This window comes from Esox lucius, chromosome 19 (genome assembly GCF_011004845.1).
Source record: "Esox lucius isolate fEsoLuc1 chromosome 19, fEsoLuc1.pri, whole genome shotgun sequence".
In the NCBI taxonomy this organism is placed as follows: Eukaryota; Metazoa; Chordata; class Actinopteri; order Esociformes; family Esocidae; genus Esox; species Esox lucius.
Window position 1 is genome coordinate 28665004 of NC_047587.1, and position 15091 is coordinate 28680094.

The window sequence follows — 15091 nt, forward strand, 5'->3', positions numbered from 1 at the left end:
AAATTTCATGAATAATGGGTGTGGTCTAGGTGATGAGTACTAACCCGATTATAATTTTTTTAAACATTCAGCAATGTTAAACCTAATGCTATTATTCTTTTGTTAACATTGTTTTCATTTGCTGTTTTAATTTTTTCAACAAAAATAAATCATGGTGCTGGCTAAGGTATCTTTCAAGTGCAAATATTCTTAACAAAGTCTGCAATAATTTTTTCAGACATGTTAATCAGCTACACTTGCTGATCTGCTTGTTTGATTGCTGTTGCTCGATGTACAGCACGTTTATGTTGTGAATTATGATGCTTTGGTACTATGTCATGTGCGCTGTTGACTTGATTAGTTAGAAGGTCAATCCAACTGCATTTGAGTTTAACTTTTCTAAACATCCATCGGAAACGCCCCATGCCCAAACAGTTTGAATTCCAGCCCGACCAGACTGACATCCGTGTAGTGTTTAAATGCAAGCTAGTGGGATCAGGCAGCCGTGCAAGGTTGCAATGCTTACAACATCCTCCTTTTAGACATTTGCATTCCTGCTGCCCAAAGAAATCTGACCTGCCACACCCCTATGTTGGACACAGGGGGGGAGAATGGCTTCCGGAACAGTTTGCAGATCTTGTAGGCATCTCCTCTGATCTCAGTGATGTTGTTGAGGAGTAGGAGGGTGGCAGTGAGTGGATACACACAGGAGAACAGACTCAAAAATCCAAACTGCAACAGCAACTCAATGTACTCCCCAAACAAGCCCTGAAAGGTAGTAAGAGAGACAATTAATTATGATCTAAGCCCATAACTTTGAGATGTCTATCAAGTTAAAATATGGAATTGTTCTAGAAAGGTTATAATTGTTGGTCCAAAAATAATTATTATTAGGAAGTTTTTGTGGTTGTGGAGGCAAAAACTCGGGCCTGGGAGGAGTTCGGTGAGGCCATGGAGAAAGACTATCGGCTGGCCTCGAAGAGATTCTGGCAAACCATCCGGCACCTCAGGAGAGGGAAACAGTGCCCTACCAACGCTGTTTACAGTAGAGGTGGGCAGCTGTTGACCTCAACTGGGGATGTCGTCGGGCGGTAGAAGGAGTACTTCGAGGATCTCCTCAATCCCGCCGTCACGTCTTCCATTGAGGAAGCAGAGGATGAGGGCTCAGAGGTGGACTCGTCCATCACCCAGGATGAAGTCACAGAGGTGGTTAAGAAACTCCTCGGTGGCAAGGCACCGGGGGTGGATGAGATCCGCCCTGAGTACCTCAAGTCTCTGGATGTTGTGGGGCTGTCTTGGCTGACACGCCTGTGCAACATCGCGTGGCAGTTGGGGACAGTGCCTCTGGGATGGCAGACCGGGGTGGTGGTCCCTCTTTTTAAGAAGGGGGACCGGAGGGTGTGTTCCAACTATAGGGGGATCACACTTCTCAGCCTCCCCGGGAAAGTCTATGCCAGGGTTCTGGAGAGGAGAATACGGCCGATAGTAGAACCTCGGATTCAGGAGGAACAGTGTGGTTTTCGTCCAGGCCGTGGAACACTGGACCAGTTCTATACCCTCTACAGGGTGATGGAGGGTTCATGGGAGTTTGCCCAACCAATCCACATGTGTTTTGTGGATTTGGAGAAGGCATTCGACTGTGTCCCTCGCGGCATCCTGTGGAGGGTGCTTCAGGAATATGGGGTCCTGGGTCCCTTGCTAAGGGCTGTCAGGTCCCTGTACGACCGAAGCAGGAGCTTGGTCCGCATTGCCGGCAGTAAGTCAGACTTGTTCCCTGTTGGACTCCGGCAGGGCTGCCCTTTGTCATCGGTTCTGTTCGTAATTTTTATGGACAGAATTTCTAGGTGCAGCCAGGGGCCGGAGGGTGTCAGGTTTGGGGACCACACGATTTCGTCTCTGCTCTTTGCGGATGATGTTGTCGTGTTGGCCCCTTCAAGCCAGGACCTTCAGCATGCACTTGGACGGTTTGCAGCCGAGTGTGAAGCGGTGGGGATGAAAATCAATACCTCCAAATCCGAGGCCATGGTCCTCAGTCGGAAAAGGGTGGCTTGCCCACTTCAGATTGGTGGAGAGTGCCTGCCTCAAGTGGAGGAGTTTAAGTATCTAGGGGTCCTGTTCACGAGTGAGGGAAGGATGGAACGGGAGATTGACAGACGGATCGGTGCAGCTTCTGCAGTAATGCGGTTGATGTATCGGTCTGTCGTGGTGAAGAAAGAGCTGAGCCGCAAGACGAAGCTCTACGTTCCTACTCTCACCTATGGTCATGAGCTTTGGGTCATGACCGAAAGGACAAGATCCCGGATACAGGCGACCGAAATGAGCTTTCTCCGCAGGGTGGCTGGGCGATCCCTTAGAGATAGGGTGAGAAGCTCGGTCACCCGGGAGGAGCTCAGAGTAGAGCCGCTGCTCCTCCACATCGAGAGGGGTCAGCTGAGGTGGCTTGGGCATCTGTTTCGGATGCCTCCGGAACGCCTTCCTGGGAAGGTGTTACGGTCCCGTCCCACCGGGAGGAGACCCCGGGGAAGACCTAGGACACGCTGGAGGGACTATGTCTCCCGGCTGGCCTGGGAACACCTCGGTGTCCCCCCGGAAGAGCTGGAGGAAGTGTCTGGGGAGAGGGAAGTCTGGGCATCCCTGCTTAGACTGCTGCCCCCGCGACCCGGCCCCGGATAAGCGGAAGAAGATGGTATGGTATGGGATGGTATAGATGGTAGGAAGTTTTTGTGAAGTATATTTCCTCTTTATATGAGATATCACAAAACAAGTTTTGTTTAGACCGAGTTTTTACCACTTTACTTCTGGCATGAAGGGTCCTCAGATTATGCACATTGACGATGGTTACAAGAATGGAACTTAAGTGTGTATAACAGAATAGCAAAATCAGTGGGACAAATACGTTGCAGTGAGCCAAACTAAGGTGAGTATTCGTTTTTTAACTTTCAGAGCTCGGAACCAACTGTTTTTTGTGTGACAAGACAGCTTTGGTTAATAATACGGGGAAGGACAAAGTCACAGACAAAAATCTAATACTTTTTAACATACTTATTTTCAAAGGCTGCCTGTTACTTGATACAGAATTTGATTAAACCAGTGGAATGAGGAGAACATAACAGCAGAAACAGTCTGCACAGTGAACACAAACATAAACATTGAGGGTTAAAACAGACAACTTAAAGCAACAAAACAAAAAGACAGTTGACATAAAGTATGATACAATCATATTTACCTAGCCTTGATTTAACACTGACACAAATGACGAAAATATCACAATGAAGGGAAACAGAGAAAAACATCAAATCACATGGACTTACTGGAAAAGGGGGAAGGAATCTCTGGGCTCTGAGTGTGTCCTCGTCTAGTTTGTCTTCCTGTTGGTCCTTCTGAGGAGCACTGAGGAACCGGTCCACTATAAATGGAACCACTACCTCTGTGAACTGGTTCAGCAGCTGGGCCAAAATCAGTAGAGAGGCCAGCCTCTGTGTGCACAAATTGATAATGAAAAACAAACAGTTGTAAAATTTACACAAAAATAAAATAAGAAAAATAATGTGTGAAGATATCTACACTGAACAAAATTACAAACTTTTGTTCACATATTGTTCACAAATCTGTCTAAATCTGTGTTAGTGAGCACTTCTCCTTTGCTGAGATAATCCATCCACCTCACAGGTGTGGCATACCAAGATGCTGATTAGACAGCATGATTATTGCACATGTGTGCCTAAGGCTGGCCACAATAAAAGGCCACTCTAAAATGTGCAGTTCCATCACATAGCACAATGCCACAGATGTCGCAAGTTTTGAGGGAGCGTGCAATTGGCATGCTGACTGCAGGAATGTCTACCAGAGCTGTTGCCCGTGAATTGAATGTTCATTTCTCTACCAGAAGCTGTCTCCAAAAGGCGTTTCAGAGAATCTGGCAGTACATCCAACCGGCCTCACAACCGCAGACCATGTGTAACCACACCAGCCCATGACCTCCACATCCAGCATCTTCACCTCCAAGATTGTCTGAGACCAGCCACCCGGACAGATGCTGCAATAATCGGTTTGCATAACCAAAGAATTTCTGCACAAACTCTCAGAAACCGTCTCAGGGAAGTCCATCTGTATGATCGTCGTCCTTATCAGGGTCTCGACCTGACTGCAGTTCGTCGTCGTAACTGACTTGAATGGGCAAATGGTCACATTCGATGGCGTCTGGCACTTTGGAGAGGTGTTCTCTTCACGGATGAATTCCGGTTTTCACTGTACAGGGCAGATGACAGACAGTGTGTATGGCGTTGTGTGGGTGAGCAGTTTCCTGATGTCAACGTTGCGGATCGAGTGGCCCAGGGTGGCGGTGGGGTTATGGTATGGGCAGGCGTGTATTATGGACAACGAACACAGATGCATTTTATTTATGGCATTTTGAATGCACAGAGATACCGTGACAAGATCCTGAGGCCCATTGTTGTGCCATTTATCCACGACCATCACCTCATGTTGCAGCATAAAAATGCACGGCCCCATATGTACACAATTCCTGGAAGCTGAAAACATCCCAGTTCTTGCATGGCTAGCATACTCACAGGACATGTCACCCACTGAGCATGTTTGGGATGCTCTGGATCGGCGTATACGACAGCGTGTTCCAGGTCCTGCCAATATCCAGCAACTTCGCACAGCCATTGAAGAGGAGTGGACCAACATTCCACATGTTACATTCAACAACCTGATCAACTGTATGCGTAGGAGATGTGTTGCACGGCGTGAGGCAAATGGTGGTCACACCAGATAATGACTGGTTTTTGGATCCCACGGATCACCCCAATACAGTGAAACTGCACATTTTAGAGTGGCCTTTTATTGTGGCCAGCCTAAGGCACACCTGTGCAATAATCATGATGTCTAATCAGCATCTTGTTATGCCACACCTGTGAGGTGGATAAATTATCTCGGAAAAGGAGAAGTGCTCACTAACACGCATTTAGACAGATTTGTGAACAATATTTGAGAAAAATAGGTCTTTTGTGTACATAGAGAAAGTCTTAGATCTTTGAGTTCAGCTCATGATAAATGGGGGCAAAAACAAGGGTTGCATTTATAATTTTGTTCTGTGTATAATAGGTCAATTTCATTTTAGTTTACAGTATTTCTCTACTGACACAAAGGCAAACATTGACTCTCAAATGAAAGATCTTACCTTCCGTAGTAGTGGTAAATCTTGTTTGTAGAAAGCAATATGGAACAGCACAGCAAAGTTGTTAAAGAAAGTAAACTGAAAAAGGGAACATTTTATTTGTAAGGCACCTATTTTAAGGCACCTGTGTCAATGATTAGCATCTCATTAAGAAATGGTTACCACATATCCATACAGAGCTAATAGTATCTGCATAATACACTGTAACAGAATACACTAAGCATATCCCTGCAGAGCCGCCGGCAAACGTGTGGTGAGCTGGCATTTGCCCCAGTACTTTTCAAAGTGGTGTGGCATCGCGCCACCACTTCCAATGCAGCGGAGTATTGAGGGCATTCAATGTATCCATTATTAGAAATTATTAGAACACGTTTTGCAACTAAAAAAATAAACACAAATTACTTGCCATTGAACAAGTTGATAAAACACTTCTCCAAATTTCAGCCCGTTTACTCAGTTGAAAATAACACACTACCGCTGACTGCGTTTGAGGTAGTGCGTTATATTCTTCTTCTTCTCTTAAATTAATGGCTGATCGCATCCATTGAAGGTGCATATACCCCCACCTACCGTACTGGAGTGTGAGGCCGCTCACGGCCTGCCTTTCCTATATCCTCCCACTCAGACCTGTAGCCCTGAGAAATCGACATCCAGCTTTAGCTACCATCCCACTCCCCTTCCCGACCCCCAGCAACCCCTCTACATCCTACTTCCTAACCTCCCCTCTAACCTTCTCATACAACCTTTCCCTCTCAACATCATACTGTTCACAATACATCAACACATGTTCAACCGTTTTCTCCACTTGACACCCATCACACAGCCCTGTTTCATGCTTACCTATGACCTTCAATGACGCGTTCAGTCCTGTATGTCCTAACCGTAGTCAACACCACATCACCTCTTCTCTCCTACACCCCATATTCTTCACCTTGACCCCCACTGTAGGCTGCACCCCATAATACCCTCTCCCATTCCTGTTACCATCCCACTTCCTCTGCAACAGTCAACACCTACCCCCTTTATCAAGGTTTTAATTTCCCCCCCTCCTAACGGTACCTGTACACCCACCCCCTCCTTCCTACACACACTCCTAGCCAATCTATCAGCCCCTTCGTTACCCTCCACACCAACATGAGCCGGCACCTAGCAGAATCGAACCACCACACCCATCCTCTCCAATCCTATCAACAACAACATCATCTCCACCAACAAGTCACCTCTGTCTGATCTTCCAGTCTGTAAGCTGCCTAACACCGCAGTTGAGTTGGAACATACCACCACTCTCAAGGGTCTCACCTCCTCCACCCACCTCAACCCCAGAATCATCCCCACCATCTCTGCCGTATAGACAGACACCTGGTCTGTCAGTCTCTGAGCCATCTCTACATTTAATTCCGGTACATACACCCCCACACCAACCCTCTCCGGATCCTTTAAATCATCTGTCAATAACTGGAGAAACGTGTAGTACCCCTCACCAACATACCTTTTCACACATCAGGACCAGCGGCATCTCCCCAACTTCCACTTGCAAGGCCTCAACCGATGTTGTCCTAAACGCACCTACACACAGCCATAACGCGGTCGCCTGGACCACATCTAAAGATTTCAACACGGATTTAGCTGCATACCCATACACAAAACACCCATAGTCTAAAATGGACCTAATCAGCGTCTGATACATTCACACCAGAGTACGTCTATCCACTCCCCAATCATACCCTACAACTGCCCGCATAAGATTCATAGCCCTTCAACATCTCACAGCCATATACTGCACGTGGGTCCTCCAAGTCAACTTCTCATCAAACCTCATCCCAAGGTACTTGAATTCTGACACCCGCACCAATTCCTGCCCATATAGACACAATCTCAGTCCTTCAACCTTTCTCCTAGAATACAACATAAAACATGACTTGGCCACTGACATTCTGCACCCCCAAGTCAATGACCACATCTCCACACCTATAAATGCTTCCGGTATTTTCTTCATTACCCAGTCCACATTCCTTCCTCTTTTCCACATTGCCCCATCATCTGCATAGAAAGCCACCCCCATCCCTGGACCCACTGCCCCAAAAATGTCATTGATCATCACCACAAACAACAATGAGCTGACCACACTCCCCTGCGGCGTGCCATTAGCAACCTCAAACTCCCTTGACAGGACCTCCCCACCTTCACCCGGAACACCCTTCCAAACAAAAAACTCAAAATCCAGTTATACAGCCTACCTACTACACCAGACCTACTCAACTTAATCAACAGCCCCTCTCTCCACATGGTGTCATATGCCTTCTCCACATCAAAATACGCCACACACATCACTTCCTTCAACGTCAGTGCTTTTGCTATCTCAGTGCTAACTGTGACCAATGCATCTGCAGTCGACCTACCCTCCTGAACCCACTCTGTGCATCACTCAAAAAAAAACTCTTCTCCAGAAAAAACTCCAGACTAGCCACCACCATCTTCTCCATCAGTTTCCCCAGGTTGGACGTCAATGCTATAGGCCTATAACTCGCCGCCTTCGTAGGGTCCTTACCTGGTTTCAAAAACAGTAACACCACTGCTCTTTTCCCCCTAGCCGGAACAGTCCCAGACCTCCACACCTTGTTATACAGCTCCAACACTGCTCGTCTCACACAATCCAACGCTTTTTCAACCGTCACATAGCATATCCGGTCTTCTCCCGGGGCCGTCGTCCTACACCCCTCCAAGGCTTTCTCCAATTCATACATAGAGAACTCTACATCCATCCCCTCACCGGTCTCCTCTTTCCTCACCATCACATCCCCATGTTCCCTGAGTACATTGTTGTGGAAATTTCTTTACTCAGTGAGAATACATTGTATAAAGGATAGAGTCCCACTGTTAAGATAGGTACAGGAATGTGTGGGACCTGGTATTTGCATAGGGGGCATCTATTGTCTGTCCAGATGCAGATCAATGGGTTTTAGGACAGGATAGGAGAAGATACAGCAAGGGGGAGTAAGGCCAGTTTGCCCCTTTGGGTAAACATTATTGCAGGAAGGATAAGGTGGGGGAAGATAGCATTTGACGTGTGTGATAGAACAAAGGGAAAGGTGTTTGATTGACATGAAACAGATGGCAGCATCTTACCACACCCCTTTTTCCTATGTAATAAATACTGTCGAAATGATGTTTTTATTTAGAAACTATCCACCGTTACTTTGTAACCTGTATACTTTCTCCTTGCAAGTTTCATTAAAACCGTTTATTGCGCAATTGATTTCTCCTGTCTTACCTACCATTTTCGTACAACTATTTGGATTTTAGAAATTGCCATCACAATTTGGGGGCACGTCCGGGATCCTAATCCTGATCGGTTTCGAGTCCTTTCCTAACAGGTTAACCGTGCACGGCCAGAGAAAGCTCTGGAATTCTAGTACCGTCCAGAAAAGGCTTATCCTTTGACGGGCTGAGAAAGAGTGCCTGACGGGAGCTGTGACTCGTGCTTGATCAGTACAGGTTTCCTGCGGAAATTGAATTTGGGGGTAAGAACGCAATTCGGTATAAAAACTTAAAGTTGGACTTATAGTTTAAAATCTGCAGTAAAAGGTTGGACCTTTTTAAAATCTCATTTGTGGGCTGACGAGCTTGACTTCGCTTTCTGGTTGTGTTGAGTATAAATTAGATTTACTGGGTAAATCTGAAACATGGGGACGTGCGACAGTAAATCTTTGCCGGTCTCTCGTGTTTACGCTGGACCGGCAAAAATTATCACTGACGTATATGGTGTTTGGACATGTGAACAATGTTTCTTTGAGCGTTATTAGGTTTTCCGGCGACTGGCTTTTTCATTCGGTGATGGATGCGCGGCCTGTCGGGCTGATTGGAGGTAGATGGACGTGGTAACGTATGAAAAGTTGTTTGGAAAGCGTAGGCTACGGTGTGTAGACAGTGTGGAGTATATTGATCTGTGTTGTAGTTTTTTTTGCTCAGGTTAGATGGCTCGTTCTCCTCTGATCGCCCGTCACCCCACCCCGCGGAGTTCAGCTGGACCGATAGGTGGGTCTCTTTGGAGGCCCGATCGGGACACTGCATCGTTGGAGTCATAACGTGGCCAAGCTCTGTGGACTTTTTCGTTGTGAACGTGGAAATGCTGTGGGCCGCTGGAGGCCGTTTTCTGCTCCGCTTTGGAAGTGTTGAGCATGTCTACGAGTTTCAAGAAAAGTTCCAAAAGTGGGGAGTTGTACACACCAGGTGTACACACCCGTAATCTCTTTGGCCTTGCCGCGAGTGATTCAACGGGAACACGCAGGAACGCTGAACCCCCTGAGGGAGGGGTGCGGACGGTCAGACAGGGGACCAGAGGGAGCATCAACCGGTGAGATTGTTCCTTAATACAGTTTTCATATGCTTTAGTAAACAATGTGGTTGATGATTTGATGGTTTTGTAGAAATTGATAGATGGATTTGAGTAAGTATTGTGACTAGAAGTTTTGAGTATTGCAGTCAGGGCGGCTGTAGTTAGAAACATGTCGTTTTTGTTCCATGTCCTGACACCAATTCCCGTGCAGCAGTTGGACTGCGTGATGGAGTATAGCGTGCTCCTGTATGTTTGGATGTTGAAGTGTGGTGTTTTGGTTAATAGCGACTGTAGTTAGGCCTGACAACCATTCCTATGCTGCTAACCTATTGCGTTGCGATTAGTGCTGGATTATAAGCGGTTGGACTGCTTGAACATCTGCAATTTAGGTTGGACTTAAATATGCAATTGAGATTGGATCTCATACTTTCAGTGCCTGTAGAAGGCTCCTGTAAATTGCCGCAATTGTTGGTCAGCTTATGGTTTGGATCAGTATGCTACAGAAGTTGTATATGCACGCGCCACTTGTGTTTGTTCTGAATGTGGTTATGGCCCGAGTCAAGGGCATTTGTCATTGTCTGGTTGTGGTCGGTCTAGTAAATGCATTTGTCCATTTTGGTATTCCCTGTGCACGAGGGATCCGATTGGCTGCATTGAGTATTCCTTGATAGAATATTGGATCTCGTTTACCGAGGTTGGTGTTAACTTGGAAGTTTTGTAATAGCAATGTTTCGTCTTGTTTGGAGTGCGTTTGGGCGAACGCTTACATTGCGTTGTTAACATGGTTATTATGCGAGGCCTACTCTTTTGGCCTTTGCCTTTGTGTTGAAATTGAATTTGCCTGATGGCTTGCACACGTGGGAGTGTTAGCCTGCTAACTTAGGAGTTTAAGAAAATAATGGCATAAATATAATTAGAGGGATAGCTTAGAAATTGGTATAATGATGATTCTGTGATTTGGTAAAATATGGTCCTGTGGTTTCGTAATGAGGGGTTAAAATAGTGTTTTCTCTCTCCTTGTATGGAGTGGGATGCAGACGATAGCAAAAGTTTTTAGTATTAAGGTAATATGCTGTTTTCCATGAAGACTGGATTCAGCAAATATAGTCATAGCCTGCAAAAGAGGGTGAAATGACTACGGCCTGTTTATTCCCCAAATAGCCAAAGCCAGTTTATCCCCCGTTTAAATTAACCTAAAATTAGACGTCCTATTTTAAATGCTAAATTGAGTTTGGTTAAATAAAGGTGTTTTCTAACGATAACTGGGATAATACTTGTGTTTTTAAAACCAACGCATGATACTTGTTCATGGAATTTAAATTCTGGAATGGTACGTTTGTGAACAAATAGGGTATTGATGTAAAGGTGTTTAAGGCTACATTGAGTTTCCTTTGGATTTCTCATTGTACCTTGATTATAGTGACGTCATAAATCTGTTTTCTGCCTGGAGCGCCATTCTTAAGAGTTTCTGTATAGATAATGATAAGCACATTTTTACAAACTGCGAAAATATTAGATAGGTTGGACACTAAATCTAAAATCTTCAGTTAACGAACGATGTAGGCTAAGTTGAGAGGATGGTCTGGGGACCATAAACGAACATTTGGCCTTGCTAATGGCTCACCATATATGTGTGGAGCTCAGAGCTTCAGGAAGGGTGGGCAGGTCCACTGGGATGGCTTCCGCCACCCTTAACATTATATCAAGGTAGCATATTACTAAGGGTTAAATTCGAGTGTTCAGCCTGTTCTCACACGTGGTAATTTTACCAACACAAGCATGTTGAGTTTTGGGATGATAAAACATTAAGTGAAAGCAGAATAAGTTTTCCTTTTGGTTGCTTTAATGTTTACATTTATGATTTCGAATCAAATTGTAGTAAGGGTGGAGACCTTGAGTCATCCAACATTGTTAATTGCTAGAACAAATTCGATGTCTTTGCATGAGATATGCATGGAAGTAGAGATTTTGGCTGACTGGCACTATTTTGAATGACGTAGACTTACATCTAAAATTGAGAAAATTCCCTAGAGTTTAGGAGGTAAATTGAGTCATGATGTTTGTTGGTCTCAACTTAGTTTGGCCGTTGCCTGTGTAAATGCAAATTTTGATATGCTAATTTGGGAGTTCCTTCACACGAGCGACCGTGTGTGTGGTACAGTTTTTATTTCCTTTGTTTTTCTTATTTTCGGTTGTTTTGGTTGGATATTCAGTTTGCGACGTTTACTGGATGTATGTTAGATTCCTCCCAACTATCGTTTTCTTTTTAATTTTGGTCCTGTAATGGTTCTGCTTTCAAGCTTGAAGTCATTTTCTGTCTTGAAAGCAGGGGGGGATTGTATGAAATGATTATCTAGAGTTCAAATGAAAAAGAGTTGAACTTAGAGTTCAAAGCAAATTAAATAGGTACTTGAAGAAGTTACGTGAATAATCTAGTTTGTCAAATTGGGTTTTTGAAATGTATGTTTTATGTGAAATCTAACATGGGTATGGTTGAGTAGAATACATCTTGCCATTTTGAAATGGTTTAGCTAAGCAATAACTAATTTGATGGGTGTGTTACTGTTCAGTTAGTTTAATATTTGATTAGAAGTAATCATATTAATCTTATGCACTATGGAATAAGTGGGTAAAAACGTGCAGGGAGCACATTTTGTTATTCCTTACATGTTTACAAAATGTTGCCATGGTTTATTTGATATTGAGAAAATAATTCTGCATCAATTTATATTTCGGGAAAACCAAGTTGAGAAGTCTTACATAGTCAAAATTGTAAAGAGAGGTACAGACCCACTGGAGCACTCCACTCACTGACACAAAAAAAAAAACAGTTTGAGATGGATTTTAACTTGTTTGGACTCTTTAGAAGAGAAACAGACATTATCAAAATTGGGTATTCTGATTCTAATTTAAGTTCTGTCCTAGTAAGCAATCATTGTAAAGTTAATGGTTAACAGAGGTTTCTTTGAGGTGAATGATGAGGAAAAAAGGTTGTTTTACTATTGTCAATGCCTGGGGTGTTTCAAGATAACAACAGTGTCCCTTAGTGATAAGGTGACAATCCTCCAAGACCAGGGTCTGTTATCCTTAGGTTAGTAAACCACCCCCCACTCCAGGGAGAGCCCTGTGGTGGTAAAGGAGTAAAAAGGGGGGGTCATGATTTATGACAGGATTTCAGAGTGTGTTTGATGTGCTAGGATAATAAGAAGAGACTTGGAGACATTCACACTAAGTTTCATCTTGTAGAGAAATTAGGCTAAATAACAGTTATGTTAGCTGACCTTCAAGATGGTGTGAAATGTTTGATTTGAAATGAGGTATTCACAATGGGTGAATTTGATTGTAGTTCCGATACAACACAATCAGATGTAAATCATATAGGTGAACTGAGAATTGTTCATGAACTGCTCTTAGAGAGTGGTAGCAAACTATCTTAACTGATGAGTTTTTGGAACAGTAATAAGAAATGTGAAATTGTGTTCTTCTGTTCTTTGTGTTGGTTGTTACACCAACTATAGAAAAGGTTGGAATTGTTATTTTGCTACACTAGCAGAACAGAAGCACCAGAGATGTTAATGTTTTAACGATACTGTTATTGATTTCAACTGTTCTAATCTATTTGGAGAGAAGAAGTAGAGAGATATTGGAAATATAGGGTTTGAGTGTTTGGTAGTGTGTGGTTCAAATGTATCAGCGAGATGCAACAAGCTAACGTGATGGACATATGTGATGATGTACTGTGCAGTTGGAACTAATCTTCTCAAGGATAATTCACACATTCAGATACAGAACACTTGAAAGCGATTCGGCAACAGAGGACTTGCTGGAGCCCAGAGAGAGACTGAGCTTGGCTTAAAAGGACAACTGTGAGGTGGCTGAGGTGAGATGGATCTCACAGACACACAGACAGACTGTCCTACAGCTGAGAGAGGAGTCGACTCTGGCTCGCTGCATGTCTAGGTGCCGCACGTCTACAGAATGCTGAGTTCCTGTGAGCTGGACTGACTCGAGTCCTGCTGGTTCTGCAATGTGATGGAGAAGGCAACCTCCGACCGAGAGGATGGAGGCGTAGGAAAGATCTACTGCACAACATCATGCAACGCTGATTGGGTCCATACCAGGTACATCTCATCTGCTGTCCAGGTAGCTGAGAGAGGAACCTGGGGTCGACGACACGCTACACGAGGATTGCAGTGTTTGAAGGTTAGACACAGTGAATTGAAGTCACTGAGGGAAAAGTGAATTTTCGGGTGCTAGTAACCAGTCACTTTCTACATGGCCTTTAGCTCTAGAACCTTTAGCTAAAACTGGTCATCTTGGAGTTCACAAGGGAGAACACAGATTCTCCTGGCCTGGCTGATAAAGCAGCTAGAATGGAGACAACAAGAGCTGTGTCTGCATTTGAGCTGTGAAGGACAACACCTTGGAATATACGTCTGACTTTTTCATTCTGTTACATCGGCCTGTCAAAGAAATGGTTCATAACTGACTGTCTGACGTTTGGAAGAGCAGAACATTTGTGATGACTTTGGAAGAACATCCAAATGGAACCATGGAGAGGACTTTTCAGTGAATTGAGCAGTTGGCATGAGAGGACTTTGTAACAGTGATAAATTGAAGGATGCATTCAGTGATAGGTGTTTATGATGATTTTAACATAAAAGTTTTGCTGTACTATGTTATGATTCTGTATGATGACAATGTGTGATCTTGGTGTTTATACGGAAGGTAATCATCTAGAAGAATGTAAAGGAGGATTCAGACATTTCAGATTTGCTAAGTTCTCTAATCACTAAGGATAATAATATTGACTGGGTCATGTTGTTAAAGAGTACTGTTTTGTTGCAGTCTACATCCTAATGAGTGTACTGTTTAAGGTTTGATACCAAGGTTTGACATGGTATCAAGAGGATGGATTGTTGTGGAAATTTCTTTACTCAGTGAGAATACATTGTATAAAGGATAGAGTCCCACTGTTAAGATAGGTACAGGAATGTGTGGGACCTGGTATTTGCATAGGGGGCATCTATTGTCTGTCCAGATGCAGATCAATGGGTTTTAGGACAGGATAGGAGAAGATACAGCAAGGGGGAGTAAGGCCAGTTTGCCCCTTTGGGTAAACATTATTGCAGGAAGGATAAGGTGGGGGAAGATAGCATTTGACGTGTGTGATAGAACAAAGGGAAAGGTGTTTGATTGACATGAAACAGATGGCAGCATCTTACCACACCCCTTTTTCCTATGTAATAAATACTGTCGAAATGATGTTTTTATTTAGAAACTATCCACCGTTACTTTGTAACCTGTATACTTTCTCCTTGCAAGTTTCATTAAAACCGTTTATTGCGCAATTGATTTCTCCTGTCTTACCTACCATTTTCGTACAACTATTTGGATTTTAGAAATTGCCATCACAACATCCACTTGCCTTCTCATACCCTCCTCCGTGATATGATCACACCGATGCACACCCTCAGACGCCCCACCTAATACATTGGCTTTATCCAGATTTGTGACTGCAGGAACACCACCTTCCACAAACACTGGAATCCCCCAGTGTCCTTCCCCAACATCTTCTTAAACATCCTCCACAC

The 15091-nt window shown here is 44.2% G+C and overlaps 1 protein-coding gene across 2 annotated transcripts in view; it reads right to left on the minus strand.

Moving 5' to 3' along the window:
* LOC105018601 (anoctamin-10) overlaps positions 1-15091 on the minus strand; it is a 43955-nt gene that overhangs the window by 8933 nt on the left and 19931 nt on the right. For both annotated transcript variants that reach the window (XM_034288032.1, XM_034288033.1), the window contains 3 exons: positions 5165-5239; positions 3291-3455; positions 556-747 (listed from right to left, as the gene is read on the minus strand). In XM_034288032.1, coding sequence (XP_034143923.1) covers positions 556-747; positions 3291-3455; positions 5165-5239 — 432 coding nt within the window. The remainder of the gene's footprint in view (positions 1-555; positions 748-3290; positions 3456-5164; positions 5240-15091) is intronic.